The sequence below is a fragment of the Mustela nivalis genome (assembly GCF_964662115.1).
Source record: "Mustela nivalis genome assembly, chromosome: 3".
Classification (NCBI taxonomy): Eukaryota; Metazoa; Chordata; class Mammalia; order Carnivora; family Mustelidae; genus Mustela; species Mustela nivalis.
Genome location: NC_139022.1, coordinates 117,140,877 through 117,157,214, shown reverse-complemented (window position 1 = coordinate 117,157,214; position 16,338 = coordinate 117,140,877). Strand labels below are relative to the sequence as shown.

The window sequence follows — 16,338 nt, the reverse complement described above, 5'->3', positions numbered from 1 at the left end:
TTCTCCAACCACAACTGGGTGAATTAGAATGAATAACAAGTAAAACTGGAAAATTCACAAATTTGTGTAGATTAAACAACACACTTTTTAAAAAGATTTAATTTATTAGAGTGAGTAGGGGAGGGGCAGATGGGGAGGGAGAGAGAAACTCAAGTCAACTTCATGCTGAGCAGGGAGCCCATGCAGGACTTGATCTCATGACCCTGAGATCGACCTGAGCTGAAACCAAGAGTCGAATGCTTTAACTGACTGTGCCACCTGGGTGACCTTAAACAACATACTTTTACACAACCAGTGGCTTGAAGATGTAATCACAAGGGGAATTAGAAAATATGTAAAGGCAAATGAAAATGAACACAAAACATGTCAAAATTTACGGGATACAAGAAGAAGTAAATTTTCAACTATACACTATAAAAAAACAAGAAAGCTCTTAAACCAGCAACCTAACTTTATAACTTAAGAAACTAGAAAAAGGAAAACTAAAAGCTAGCAGAAGAAAGGAAATAATAAGGATTAGAGCCTAGATAAATGAAAATGAAATGGAGACTAGAAAAACAGTAGGGAAAAATCAGAGAAACCAAAAGTTGGTTCTTTTGAAAAGATCAACAGAACTTACAAACCTTTAGTTCAGTGGACTAAGAAAAAAAAGAAGATTCAAGTTACTAAAATCAGAAATGAAAATGGACACATAATTACTAATTCTATAGAAATTAAATTGATATGAAAGTATTATGAACAGTTAGTTGAATGCCAACAAATTGGGTAACCTGGATGAGATGGACAGATTCATGGAAACATAAGATCTACCAGGACTTAAAAAAAAAAAAGATCTACCAGGACTAAATCACAAAAAAATACAAAATCTGAATAGACCTATCACCAGTAAGGAGAGTGAGTCAATTAAAAAAAAAAAAAATGACAAAGAAAAGCCTTGGGCCTGATGGCTTCACTTGTAAATTCTACTAGCCATAAGAATAACTAATTCCAGTGGCATCTGACTGACTTAGTTGGAAGAGTATGTCACTCTTGATCTCAGGTATGTGAGTTGGTGCCCACATTGGGTGTAGAGATTACTTAAAAATAGAATTTTAGGGGCGCCTGGGTGGCTCAGTGGTTTGGGCTGCTGCCTTTGGCTCGGGTCATGATCTCAGGGTCCTGGGATCGAGCCCCGCATCGGGCTCCCTGCTCCGCAGGAAGCCTGCTTCCCTCTCTCTCTCTCTCTCTGCCTGCCTCTCTGCCTACTTGTGATCTCCGTCTTTCAAATAAATAAATAAAATCTTTAAAAAAAAATAGAATTTTAAAAAGAACTAATTCCAGTCCTTCTCAAGATTTTCCAAAAAATTGGAAGAGGAAGGACCATTTTACTAACTCATTCTGTGAAGCCAGCATTGCCTTGATACCAAAGCCAGATTATGACACAGCAAGAAGATTAGAGACCATTATCTCTTAGGAACATTAATGCAGAAATCCTCAACAAAATACTAGCAAACTGAATTTAGCCACATATTAAAAGGATTATGCACCATGACCATGTGGGATTTATTCCTGGAATGCAACAGTTGTTGAGAGTATGAACATCCATGTTCAGCTTAGCAGAATGAAGGGGGGGAAAGTCCACATGATCATCTCATTTGATGTACAAATAAAATGTCTTTTTCTTGTCCACATGGAACTTAAGTTTCAGGGCACCTGGGTGGCTCGGTGGTTTAAAGCCCCTGCCTTCAGCTCAGGTCATGATCTCAGGGTCCTGGGCTCGAGTCCCGCATTGGGCTCTCTGCTCAGTGGGGAGCCTGCTTCCTCCTCTCTCTCTGCCTGCCTCTCTGCCTACTTGTGATCTGTCTGTCAAATAAATAAATAAAATCTTAAAAAAAAACAACAAAACTTAAGTTTCATGATGACATTCTCATTTTTAATGTTTCCTCCATGTTTCCTTGTAATAATAGCTGTATTGAGTATTGTATACTTAATCTTTACAGCTCAATCAATGAGTCACTGTTTTTATTTATGTTTTACTAAGACATAAACTGAACCTCAGACTCATGCCCAAGCCAGTTAGCAGTAGAGTTAGAATGAAGCATTATTGAAGACTCTGGTCTCCTCTAATTTTCCAGCAAAGATCAACCACTTGGGACGCCTGGGTGGCTCAGTCTGCCTTCAGCTCAGGCAGGTCATGAGTCCTGGGATTGAGCCCCATAGAGGGTGAGGGAGAGGCAGGCTTCCCGAAGGCATCAATCCCAGGACTCTGGGATCATGACCTGAGCTAAAGGCAGTTGCTTAAGGACTGAGCCACCCAGGCACCCCTCCATGTGGCATTTTAATGTAGATTCAAGGGGCATCTGGGTATCTCAGTGGGTCAAACCTCTGCCTTTGGTACAGGTCATGATCTCAGGGTCCTGGGATCGAGCCCCACATCTGGCTCTCTGCTCGGCAGGGAGCCTGCTTTCCCTCTTTCTCTGCCTGCCTCTCTACCTACTTGTGATCTCTCTCTGTCTGTCAAATAATTAAACAAAATCTTAACAAAAAATAATGTAGATTCAAATACTTGCGCATAAAATATCCTACATACTGTTGTTTCCAGTCACTTTTCAAATATTTAAGAATCTACACAGGTGGGTAGGATTATCTCTTGATTCACATGGACCATTTGGTTTATAACATCCAGTGATGATCTCTAATCTGTGGTTCCAAGGTCAGTTCTATGGGATAGCTCCTCAATGGATATTAATAGTATTCTTTTAAAATAGACCTTTTCCTTTGTGCAGTTGTGAAGTTAATTTTCTTTTTACCTAAAAGGAAGACATTTAAAAGATGTATTGGGAATTTCCAAAAGGGATTTTTATATGCAGCATTTTCTAGGTTTATTTAACACCAAACCCTTTGTTCATAGAGCAAAACTATACCAATAAATTGTTGAATCTAGGCATAAAGGAGAACAATTTTGTATACATCTGTGAGCTAATAGTTAGCTACCAGTAAGTGTAGGTAAGGAGGAAGGAACCTTGGGAATCTGGCTGCCTGAGTCTGTAAAACCTGTGACTCTTGATTTCAGGCTTGTGAGTTTGAGGCCCATGTTGGGTGTAGAGGTTACTTAAAAAATAAAATCTTTAAAAAAAAAAAAAAAAGAGGAAAGAGAGAAGGGAAGGAAGAAAGCAGTAACCAGGAATACAAAGACCAGACAGTTTTGCCATCCAGACGCTCTGTAACTTGGGAAAGCTTTTTCACATCACTAAGCCTTTTGTGCAAAATGAGGGGTTGATTTACTCTCTTCGGGACTCTGGGATCATGACTCAAGCTGAAGGCAAGATGTTTAACCTACTGAACCACCCAGGCGTCCCTGCTCTTTCCGACTTATCTTTAATCCTTAATGGGAAAATTAGAAACATTCCAGGTATTCTCAAACCAAAAAAATGTTTTTTTTTTAAATTTTTCTGAATTGAGAATTTTTTAAAACTTGTCTTCTAATAGGAATTAAATTATATTGGGAAGCAGTATGGCATAGGAAGGAAACTGGACTTTGGATATAGTTATTCTAGGTTTCAGTCTCAGCTCTACCACTTCTTGTTATTCCTAGACAAGGATATTCTTAGACAGGTTACCTAACCTCTTGAATCCGTTGCCTTTCTCAGTGGTGAAAATGAGGGCTTTATTACTTATAATGCCTATTACATAGTATTAGGTGCTTAGGAAATGGAAGCTGCTGGTATTTAAATTTTTTTTAAAGATTTAATTTGACAGAAAAAGAGAGAGCACAAGCAGGAGGAGTGACAGGCAGATGGAGAAGGAGAAGCAGGCTCCTTGCTGAGCAGAGAGCCCAACATTGGGCTCCATCCCAGGACACGGGGAACATGACCCGAGCTGAAGATAGGCCCTCGACTGACTGAGCCACCCAGGCACCCCATCTGCTGCTGTTTAATTTAGGGGAGCCCAGTAATTACAAATAATAAAGATCTGAATATAAGAGTTTTAGTAATAGATAGAGGCTGTATGTGATTGCTTCCTGAAAGGACCTCAAATTCCATTTCTCTTGCTACTACTAGAGAGGGCATATTGCTTACTGCATAAAGCAAAGGTATCTGTGTAGTAGGAGGGAACAAAAATCACTGGTTTTTGTCAAATTTCTCTCTGGGAATAACTGAAAACAAGTTATATCCATCCCAAGCAACTTAGAGCCAACACTCCAATTGGAATTTAGAGAGTACTTAAATTTCAACTAAGATTTCACATCAGCCTCCTTCGTACAGTGTCTGTTAGATTAAACAGATGAGGTGTAGGAAGAGAAACACTTCTTAGGAAAGCACTCTAGTGATTACACTGGGTAATCTAGAGTGTTACCTAAGCCCTATCCAAGTAGTTGAATGAGACATCTAGGTAAAACACTACACCATTTATTGTTTCTAATACCTTCCTTGAATCATACTTGAGATAGGTCAAGGATTTCAGTATTTTGGAAGTGGGTTGCCAAGTGGTGTTGCTGTGCTCTTGTCTTCTGAGAGGAGGAAGTTAGACAAAGGATGGAATAGGAGAAAGATGTAGAATAGTCCACACACATTCCTCTAGTTCTATATTCTGTATCTGTATTCTATATCCTCTAGTTCTATGTTCTATATCCAGAAGGTTATAGAACAGTCCACACACTTTCCTCCTCTTGGGAGAGGAGGAAGTTAGACCAAGGATGGGAAAGGAGAAGGATATAGAATAGTCCACACACTTCCCTCCAGTTTCCCCAGTGCATTTTGCTAATTAGAGATTGGTTGGGGTTCAGGGTATTTTTTGCTCTAAAGATATATACCTTTCTCCTACTATTGCTATAAATCAATTACACTTTTGTGTAGATTGTTGTAATTAATGCAGTAGTATCCTAAATCCTTAGGAGAGCAATTAATGGAAGAGGAGTTATCTCTGAGAGGAGGAGAAAGGAAGGAAAGATCATCTCAGAGCAAGGGATATTTCTCTGTAAGACAGACCTGGATGCACCTTCCCAGTAGGGGATTTATAATAGCAGTTGACATTAGATGCTGGCCCTGGGAGATTAGAGGGAGAAAGAGGTCCCAATGTTAATGTACAGGTGCTAAAATTAACTTTTATATCCATGGCAGCTGTTTTATCCAGTGCCATCCCAAGTCACTTCAGATGTTAGTAGATCTAAATGTAAACCAGAGTTCTGAAAAGCAAGCCAGGTAGGAGATAAACGTCAGCAGATTTAGCTGAACTTTTTTGAGCACTTACGGTGCTACCTGACTTGGTGTGGGGTACATGCACATAATTCTTTTTAGAGTCTTAGTATTCTCAACTGCTGATGGTGGTAATATCTGTCTCATAGGATTGTTGGGGAAAATGTAGTAAAGATGGCTAGTAGCCTGACACAAAGTAGGAGTATGTGATAATGAGAAGAACAATATTTAAAATTAAATATTTTAAAAATACTTAAAAACTAGAGAGATGGGGTGCTTGGCTGGCTCAGTCAGTGGAGTCTACAACTCTTCACTTTGGAGTTCAAGTCCCACATCGTGTAGAGATTGCTTGAAAATAAAAATCTTTAGGGGCACCTGGGTAGCTCAATTGGGTGAGCTTCTTGGATCATGATCTTGGGGCTGTAAAATCAAGCCCCAAGTCGAGCTGCACACTTAGTGCAGAATCTGCTTCTCCCTTAGCCCCTCCCCCTACTCTCTCTGGCTCGCTGTCTCAAATGAATAAATATTTAAAGAAAAAAAAAACAGGGATAAAGTCAATTATTGGCAAAGGAACAGGATTCATTTGTTCAAACATTTTCTCCTGGGGTGCCTGGGTGGCTCAGTGGGTTAAGCCACTGCCTTCGGCTCAGGTCATGATCTCAGAGTCCTGGGATCGAGCCCCGCATCAGGCTCTCTGCTCGGCAGGGAACCTGCTTCCTCCTCTCTCTGTGCCTGCCTCTCTGCCTGCTTGTCATCTCTCTCTGTCAAATAAATAAATAAAATTAAAAAAAAAAAAAAACATTTTCTCCTCCTCCTCCTCCCCCTCCTCTTCTTCTTCTTCTTCAGATTTTATTTATTTGAGAGAGTGAAAACAAGATAGATCATGGTGGTAGCGGTGGGGCGAGGGGGAGAAGCAGACTTGCCACTGAGCAGAGAGCCCAATGTGGAGCTTGATCCCAGGGCTGTGAGATCATGACCTGAGCTGAAGCAGATGCTAAACCTGCTGAGCCACCCAGTCACCCTTGTTCAAATATTTTCTGCTATTTGCTGAGGTACTTCACTGCATCTTGAAGATAATATAAATAAATGGGTTCTCTCTACAAAAGAATGTTCCCTTTTTAAAATTTTATTTTTATTGTTTTTAAAGATTTTATTTGACTTAGAGGGAGAGCACAGCCAACCGTGAGATCATGACCCCAACTGAAGGCAGATGCTTTACTGACTGAGCCATCCAGGTCCGCCCCCCTTTTAAAATTTTAAATTCCAGTACAGTTAATATGTGGTGTTATATGAAAGAGAAAGTTCCTTTGAGTGCAGGCGGGGTGGGGGAAAAGAGGGACACCTGGCTGGCTCAGTGCATAGAGAGTGTGACTCTTGATCTGGGGGTCATGAGTTCAAGCCCCTCATTGGGCATAGAGCATATATATTTTTTTAAAGTTCCTTTTAAAAGTTCCTTTGCAAGTTAAAAAGTTTTTAATTTTAAATTAAAAGTTCCTTTTTTTTTTTTAAAGATTTTATTTATTTGACAGAGAGAGAGAAATCACAAGTCGGCAGAGAGGCAGGCAGAGAGAGAGAGGGGAGGAAGCAGGCTCCCTGTGGAGCAGAGAGCCGGACGTGGGGCTCGATCCCAGGACCCTGGGATCATGACCTGAGCCGAAGGCAGAGGCTTTAACCCACTGAGCCACCCAGGTGCCCCAAATTAAAAGTTCCTTTTAATTGAAATAAATTAATTTTGGAGAAGCTGGAAACCAGTGACTAAGGTTATTAAGCCCAACATTTTCTAAGTTCTCTGTTTTACCTGTTTTCATTGTCAGTAGCCAAACATTATGTTCTTGAGAAGGAAAGAATTGGTTGCAAGCTAATGTAATATCTGTAGCCAAAACTGCTACATTTTTTGTTCGAACAAAGCTAGTGTTGCAGAACTCCCTTTGGCACCAGGTGAGAATGAATACTGGCTTGAGACATATTTAGCTTTTTTTTTTTTTTTTTTTTAAGATTTTATTTATTTATTTGACAGAGATCACAAGTAGGCAGAGAGGCAGGCAGAGAGAGAGGAGGAAGCGGGCTCCCTGCTGAGCAGAGAGCCCGATGTGGGACTCGATCCCAGGACCCTGAGATCATGACCTGAGCCGAAGGCAGCAGCTTAACCCACTGAGCCACCCAGGCGCCCATATTTAGCTTTTTTTTTTTTTAGATTTTATTTATTTATTTGACAGAGAGAGATCACAAGTAGGCAGAGAGGCAGGCAGAGAGAGAGAGGAGGAAGCAGGCTCCCTGCTGAGCAGAGAGCCCGATGCGGGACTGGATCCCAGGACCCCGAGATCATGACCTGAGCCGAAGGCAGCAGCTTAACCCACTGAGCCACCCAGGCGCCCCAGATATTTAGCTTTTGACTCACATTGAAACCAGCCCTGTTTAGTGTAAATTGAAATAGTCCTTTCAAAGTGCATTTTGGCAATATGTATGAAGAACTTTAAAAATTAGGTGTATTCCTTGGCTCATAATTTTAATTGAACCCTAAAGGGAGAAATTCTAAATGCAAAGAAACTTTACAAGCAAAAATATTCATCAAAGTGCTATTTTAATAGTGGAAAATCAGAAGCAATTGTAACATCTATATGTAAATTGTTTTGGCCAATTGGAATATTATATAACTAATAGTTACTTAATGTATTAAGTAAGAGTGCTCAAAATTGTATGTATCAAGGAAAGAGGAGTCTCACAGGGGAGAGAAAATACAGAAAGCTTCTCACCTGGTGACTGTAAGCAGTGATGTGGGAGGTGGGGGGGAGGACTGGTTAGTGGAAAGGGAGGAGGGGTAGAGGGATTGGTTCCCAAGCTAGGTGAGAAAATACCAGAAGAGTCTTACAAAGATCAGAAAGCAAAAGTAGATGGATTCTTCTCAAGATGCTTGTAGTCTGGGAAAGAGAAGCAAAGCCCTTTAACCAGTTCCTTCTATAATTAAAAGTTTGGATGGAGATTGAATCAAAACCCCAAATTCAGGGGCGCCTGGGTGACTCAGTTAAGCATCTAACTCTTGATTTTGGCTCAAGATCTCAGTCAGGGTCTTCACCCTGTGTCAGACTCTGTACTTAGTGGGGAGTCTGCTTTTCTTCCTCTCTTTCCCTCTGTATCTCCCCAATCACTCGCGTGTGCTCTCTCTCTCTCTCTAAAATAAATAAATAAGTCTTTTAAAAAACCACTTGCTTTTTTACCAAAGGTAAATTTTTCTCACAGTTTTGCAAAAATTATTTCAGCTGTTTTCCTCATTCTGAGTAAATAACACGGTCTTCTCAGAAAACTACCCTAGATTAATGTTCTCTCCCCTGCCTTCTTCTCAGACCTTATCTGCCAGCTTGCCAGATTTGTTCCACCTCAGAAGATCCCCCCCCTACTTTTGGTTTTTCACTTTCTTTTCTTTTTTTTTTTTTAAAGATTTTATTTATTTATTTGACAGAGATCACAAGTAGGCAGAGAGGCAGGCAGAGGGAGAGGAGGAAGCAGGCTCCCTGCCAAGCAGAGAGCCTGATGCGAGGCTCGATCCCAGGACCCTGGGATCACGACTGAGCCAAAGGCAGAGACTTTAACCCACTGAGCCGCCCAGGCGCCCCAGTTTTTCACTTTCGAGTAAACTTTCTACTTCAGAATTAGATTTATGGAGAAGTTGGAAAAATAGTACACAAACCTCCCGTGTCTCTTGCACTCAGTGTTTCTTATTAACATGTTACATTATTAATTTGGTACTTTTGTTATAGTTAATGAATCAGTATTATTATTATGGTGTATTTATTATTAACTAAAGTTCGTACTTTAATCAGATTTCCTTAGTTTTTACCTAATGTTCTTCTTCTTTTTTATTTTTTTTTTAAGATTTTATTTATCAGAGGGAGAGAGGGGGAGAGAGCGAGCACAGGCAGACAGAATGGCAGGCAAAGGCAGAGGGAGAAGCAGGCTCCCTGATGAGCAAGGAGCCCGATGTGGGACTCGATCCCAGGATGCTGGGATCATGACCTGAGCCGAAGGCAGCTGCTTAACCAACTGAGCCACCCAGGCGTCCCTACCTAATGTTCTTTTTTCTGTTTCAGGATCCCATCTAGGGTACCACATTACACTTAGTAGCTGAGTTTCCTTGGGCTCCTCTTGGCTGTCACTATTTCTCAGACTTTCCTTGTTTTGTATGATCTTGACAGTTTGGGCAGTATTAGTCAGGTATTTTGTAGAATGTCCCTCAGCTAGGATTTGTCTGATGGTTTTTTCATGATTAGACAAGAGTTACTAATTTTTGGAAGGAAGACCACAGAGGGAAAGTGCTTTGTTTATGTACCCTTGATAAGATGTAATAATGTGAACACAATTTATCACCATTGACATTGACTTGATTACCTGGTTGTGGTAGTTTTGGGTTTCCCAGCTGTATAATTAATCTTTTCCCCTCCTTTTCCATACTGTACTCTTTGGAAGAAAGTCACTGTGCGCAGCTCACACTTAAGGAATACAGGGTTATGTTATATCTCCTTGAAGGCATAGTTATCTACACAATTATTTGGTGTTGTTTTGCACAGGATATTTGTTCTCCCCCATTTATTTATTCATTTATGTATTTATGTGGACTCATGGATGTTTATTTTGTAGTATAATCCATGACTATTTTGTTACTCAAATTGTACTATCTTTGGTTACTGGTAGCTCTTTGAGTTGACTCCTCTTGATATACCCCCATCATTGTGGGGTTCTTTGGAGGCACTTCCTTACTTTCTGGCACTAGGAGATTCTCTAGGCTTACCTTGTATATTTCCTGCCCTAGTCCTAGGATCACCCATTTTTCCAGGGTACATGGTTCCTTTTTTTTGGAGAATGATGTTAGCAACCAAAATCTGGATGTTAATGGGTGCTTGCTACTGGGGTGTATGTTGTTGCTTAGGTCCTCTCAGTTGATGGAGCAGGGGTATACATATGTATATACAAAGAGTTTCTCTCTCTAACCATTCTATATTAAGCTAAACAAGAGTTGATTCAGATGTCTCCAATTCTAATCCATTTCCACATGGATCATTCTAGCCTTCTCCCCTTGGTTTCCTGTAACTTCCTGCTTCAAACACTGAGGAAACTGACTTCCCCTCATCTGTTTACTTAGTTGTTCAGTTCCTGTATATGTTGATAGATTTAGTGGCTTCAGAATTAACACCCTATGGCAAACACCTTTATCACCTGGAGAACAGCACTTATGTGCAGTTTCTTTTGCCTTTAGTCTTAATAGACTCCACTCATTTCTGCAGCTATGTAGGTCCACACCTTTCCCTTTCTTCACCTTCAGTGAGGTTGTTTCATATATTTATAATACAATTAGATTCTTTCATTGTAATTGGTGTTCCATCCTAGGGTCCTCTGAACTTTTAAATGATCTTTTTAACTTCATGCATTAAGATTCACTCTGCTATGAAGTTCCATGGGTTTTAACAAATGCATAGTGTCACGTATCCAGTTGTCAGAGTTTTTACATTTGTTGTCCTGCCTAGAATACTCTTCCTGCATGTTTTTCCATGACTGGACCCTTATCTTTCATCAGTTTTCTGCTGAAATGTTAGCGCTTGTGGAGGCTTTCCTTGAACACTCAATCCAGAGGAATCTCCTAACCTAGAAAAGTGTTCATTTTATTTGCTCTATGTGTGTGGTTTGTTTTGTTCAGTCTGCCTCTGGTAGGATATAAACTTAATGAAAAAAGGAACTGTATTTGAACTGTATTTGTATACTGGATATCTACAATACTGGAGTGGTGAACATTTGTTGATAGATGAATAAGTAGTCCTGTCCTAGGTGTGTCCACATTGCTTGTTCCTAGTGCATGGCTTTAGTACTCATTAGTAGTTATGGAAAAGCAGGCTTATTCAGTTGGGCTTCCAGTTCACCCTGATTCACTACTTACGAAAGAGTTTTGCTTGCAGATTAGGTTAAGTATTTCAGTATATCGAAGATGTGCATTTTTTTTTCTCTCCTATAATGTCTATAACTCTTGACTTTTCTCTCCTATAATGTCTATAACTCTTTTTTTAAATTAGTAAGTGACATACAGTATAATCTCTCGTTGTTTGTAGCACTGTGCAGTACCATGAATTGCCCAGCCCAGTGTATATTAGAATTCATTAAGAAGCTTTAAAAAAAAAAAAATGCCCAGACTTCACATCTGATCTACCTTCAGGAAAATTCTGCAAATTTATGTTTTTAACACCCAGCTTAGCATCTAGTCAGAAGTTTGGGGGATTTTTTTTTTTTAAAGATTTTATTTATTTATTTGACAGAGAGAGATCACAAGTAGGCAGAGAGGCAGGCAGAGAGAGAGAGAGGAGGAAGCAGACTCCCTGCTGAGCAGAGAGCCTGATGTGGGACTCGATCCCAGGACCCTGAGATCATGACCCGAGCCGAAGGCAGCGGCCTAACCCACTGAGCCACCCAGGCACCCAGAAGTTTTGGGGATTTTAAAGCCCTAGGGTATTAATATACAATGAGATCTGGTGAGACGGTCTGGAGGATTTCGGCTTATAGCTAGTCATCAAAGCGTATACAAAAAGGTCTTTTTAAATAATTAATTAATTAATTTTTAAAGATTTTATTTATTTATTTGACTGACAGAGATCACAAGTAGGCAGAGAGGCAGGCAGGGGTGGGGGGAGCAGGCTCCCTGCTGAGCAGAGAGCCTAATGCGGGACTGGATCCCAGGACCCTGAGATCATGACCTGGGCGGAAGGCAGAAGCTTAACCCACTGAGCCACCCAGGCATCCCGGTCTTTTTAATTTAGACTAACTTTTTCTGTAACTTTTTAGGTCCTTACTGTGTCCTAAGTAACTACTTCGGTAACTTTTTAAATTCTTACTGTGTGCTATAGATACATTCCAGACACTGCTCTCAAGGCATCTGTATGTTCTAATAAGGCAATAAAGTGAGTATAAATAATCATAATAGAAGGCAGAAAATAATACGTAGATAAGAGAGATAGGAAACAATTTAAAGCAGTGACTGGGGCACCTGGGTGGCTCAGTTGGTTAAGTGTCTGCCTTTGGCTCAGGTCATGATCCTAAAGTCCCAGGATAGAGTCCCACATTAGTCTCCAGACTCAGTGGGAAATCTGCTTCTCCCTCTGACCCTGCTCCCTCTCCTGCTCTCTCACTCCCTCTTTTATTCTCTCTCTCAAGTAAATAAATAAAATCTTCTTTAAATAAAGGCAGCTTGGCCATTCACCCAGAGAAGAAGGTGAAAGTGGAGTTTCATTTTTTTTTTTTTTTTTTTTTTTTTTTTTTTTTTTTTTTTTTAAAGATTTTATTTATTTATTTGACAGACAGAGATCGTAAGTAGGCAGAGAGGCAGGCAGAGAGAGAGAGGAGGAAGCAGGCTCCCCGCTGAGCAGAGAGCCCGATGCGGGGCTCGATCCCAGGACCCTGGGATCATGACCTGAGCCGAAGGCAGCGGCTTAACCACTGAGCCACCCAGGCGCCCCTGGAGTTTCATTTTTAATGACAGTGTATACAGAGGAGGGAAAACCCTGGATATCCCAGTCTCCTGCAGAAGGTCTTGAGGAAATTGGAAGTTAAGGGGGAGCCTATTAAAAGTCAGTAGGCAGGGGCACCTGGGTGGCTCAGTTGTTGGTCGTCTGCCTTCAGCTCAGGTAATGATCTCAGGGTCCTGGGATAGATGAGTCGTGCATCAGGCTTCTTCCTACTCAGCAGGCAGCCCACTTCTCCCTCTGCCCCTCCCCCTGCTCATTTTCTCTCTCTCTCTCTCTCTCTGAAATAAATAAATAAATAAATGAATGAATGAATGAATAAATAAATAAGTGTGTGTGTGTGTGTGTGTGTGTTTTAAAGAAGGCAGTAGCCAAATTGATGAAAGGCCTAGAATGGTCAGAAACTAAAGGCTAGACTGTTAGAGCTGTCAAAGTCCGTGTTCCTTTGTTTTTGAAGAGGGCACACGGGGGCAGAGGGACAGAGAATCTTAAGTTTAACGCTCCACACCCAGGGCGGAGTCTGATGGTGGGGCTCAATCTTATGATCTGAGTTGGACTCTAAAGCAACTGAGCCACCCAGGCATCCCACAACCAGTGGATCTAGTTAATAGAGCTTTATAGTAATTAACAGAAATTAACAATTTTAATTTTGAAACTTGTATAGTATTTTATTTTTTTGACAGAGATCACAAGTAGGCAGAGAGGCAGGCAGAGAGAGAGGAGGAAGCAGGCTCTTGGCTGAGCAGAGAGCCCAATGCAGAGCTTGATCCCAGGACTTGGAACCACAACCATAAACACTTTTTCTTATCAAAATTTATATACTAGTGGGTTTTTTTTTTTAAACAACTGCATAACTAAATAATTCAGACTTAGGTTTTTTATTTATTTGTTTTTTATAAGATTTATTTATTTATTTGACAGAAACAGCAAGCAAGGGAACACAAGCAGGGGGAGTGGAAGAGGGAGAAGCAGGCTTCCTACTGAGCAGGGAGTATAATGCGGGGCTCAATCCCAGGACCCTGAGATCATGACCTGAGCCAAAGGCAGATGCTTAATGACTGAGCCACCCAGGTGTCCAAGGGGTTTTTTGTGTTTTTTTTTTTAAGGTCTAGAAAGGACAACCAGTCCAAATTAAGCCCCTTATTATGGTGCGCATAAAAGAAGCTAAAATCTTTTAGAATTAAATCCTAAAGAGTTAAAATGTGTCTAGTCCATTTTTACAGGGTACAGCATCAAGGCAAGAACCTCAGGCTCCTTCAGGAGTCCATATTACCACGTTATTGTGAGGTTGAGATCAGTCTCTTTCTCCTGCTGCTTGCTGGTTGTTAAGAGACATTTCTTTAGAATAGAGACTCTGGGGCGCCTGGGTGACTCAGTGGGTTGAGCCGCTGCCTTCGGCTCAGGTCATGATCTCAGGGTCCTGGGATCGAGTCCCGCATCGGTTTCTCTGCTCAGCAGGGGGCCTGCTTCCCTTTCTTTCTTTCTGCCTGCCTCTTTGCCTGCTTGTGATCTCTCTCTGTCAAATAAATAAATAAAAACCTTAAAAAAAAAAGTTACTAAAAAAAAAAGAATAGAGACTCTGTATCTCTTGGGCGTAGTAAGTAGTACAGAGAATAGATAATAGCAATAGACATTTGTTATGTGAAAGGATGGATGGATAGATGGATTTGGCTTTTGTATTAGACCTCAAAGGAAGTCTAGGATTTAGCCCACTGGAAATTCTGGTCACTAGAACATATGAGCTGTTAGATTTATTAAGTATTGGCACATCTAAAGGAAAATAGAAGATAACCTAGAAAGCTAGGCTGGGGCCGTGTAATACAAACACTTGAATGGCAGGCTTAGCGTTTTGGAATTTACTATGCAATCAACTGAAAAGTTTTGAGCAGAGGAGTAATACACATACATGCATGTACATGTGCACACACATACAGGCAGAGTTAGAAGGAGAGAGAAAATGATTTGACAGTTCAGTTGAAGGGTTATAAGAGCTTGATTAAAGATGCTGGATCTGAGAATAGAAATGTGGTTATAGATATAATACAGAAAATGGTTAGAACTTGATTGCTGACAAAGTGTGGAGTTAAGACATAGAGTACTCAAAAATGAGGCTGAGGTTCCCAAGGTCATCTTTGCCTGTGTGAATGTATGGGTGTGTGTGTGTGTGTGCGTGCGCGTATGTATATGCCACAGCTTGGTGGGTGTGTTGAATAGGCTATTGGAAGTATGCTGCTGAACTTCAGAAGAGATGGCAGGCCCAGCGATTAAATTAGGAGTCATCTGGGGGCACCTGGGTGTCTCAGTGGGTTAAAGCCTCTGCCTTGAGCTCAGGTCGGGGTCCTGGGATTGAGCCCCACATTGGGCTCTCTTCTCAGCAGGGAGCCTGCTTCCCCCTCTCTCTCTGCCTGCCTCTCTGCCTGCTTGTGATCTCTGTCAAATAAATAAAATCTTTTTTAAAAAAAATAAATAAATTAGGAGTCATCTAAGTAGAAAGGGTGGTTGACGACTAAGGATCAAATGAGATTGCCAGTGGAACACCTGGGTGGCTTAGTTGGTTAAGTGTCTGACTTGTGGTTTGGGTTTAGGTAATGATTTCAGGGTCATGAGATTGAGCCCCATGTCGGGCTCTATGCTCAGCATGGGGTCTGCTTCAGATTCTCTCTCCCTTTTCCTCCCCCGTTACCTCTCTGTAAGTAAGTAAAATAAACAAACATAAAGTAAAATAAGATAAAATTTTTAAATGAGATTGCCAGGGTGAGGTAGGTATAGAGAGATGAAAACCGGGGATGCATCTTTAGGGAAATGCCATTTAGAGGGGTGGCAGAAGAGGAGCCAGAGAAGGAACAAAGTGAAATCAGAGAACAGTCCAAGGAGAAGGGAAAATACTTATCATAGGGAAACCTGTGAATAACAGATTCAGTTTTACACAGTTCATATTATAAGCTAGGTTATATGCCAGAAGGCATTACATTTTGCAGGAAACCTTTGTTATTTTTTTATTATGTATTATAAACAGAACTGTTGTTGAACATTAAAGAATATTTTGCTGGACCCAGTGGTTGAAGGAATCTTTAATTTTTTAAACTTCAGTTTGAGAGGAGAAACTGATTTTAATCAGTAGTCATTTAATTGAAAGCCCTGAAGTTTTAAAGGGTAAGAAACTTTCCTTTTTTTATTTTCCTATGGGAGTAACACCTGCTATAAAAGACTAGATAAATTTTTTAAAAAGATTTTTATTTATTTATTTGACACACAGAGATCACAAGTAGGCAGAGAGGCAGGCGGGGGGGGGGGGCAGGCTCCCTGCTGAGCAGAGAGCCCTATGTGGGGCTCAATCCCAGGACCCTGGGATCATGACCTGAGCCAAAGGCAGAGGCTTTAACCCACTGAGCCACCCAAGTGCCCCCTAGATAAATTCTGAATAGTGACATTTTTACCATACTTGAACATCTGTCTTCAATACTTTCCAGTGTAGTTTCCCAGCAGCATTCATTAAGTATAAAAGGTAAAAATATATATTTACTGTTGGTTTCTCCCTAAGTAACTTTTTGGTTTTTCCTTCTTTTCAGGATCTGACTGGCATAGAATCTATGGATCAATGTCGCCATACCTTGGAACAGCATAACTGGAACATAGAGGTATGGTAAGATTCATTCTGAGCTTATTTC

The 16,338-nt window shown here is 40.7% G+C and overlaps 1 protein-coding gene across 3 annotated transcripts in view; it reads left to right on the top strand.

The window, feature by feature from the left end:
* The window catches only part of FAF2 (Fas associated factor family member 2), a 65,188-nt gene that overhangs the window by 18,962 nt on the left and 29,888 nt on the right, over positions 1-16,338 (top strand). For all 3 annotated transcript variants that reach the window (XM_082723186.1, XM_082723188.1, XM_082723187.1), the window contains exon 2: positions 16,240-16,308. In XM_082723186.1, the coding sequence (XP_082579312.1) occupies positions 16,240-16,308 (69 nt within the window). The remainder of the gene's footprint in view (positions 1-16,239; positions 16,309-16,338) is intronic.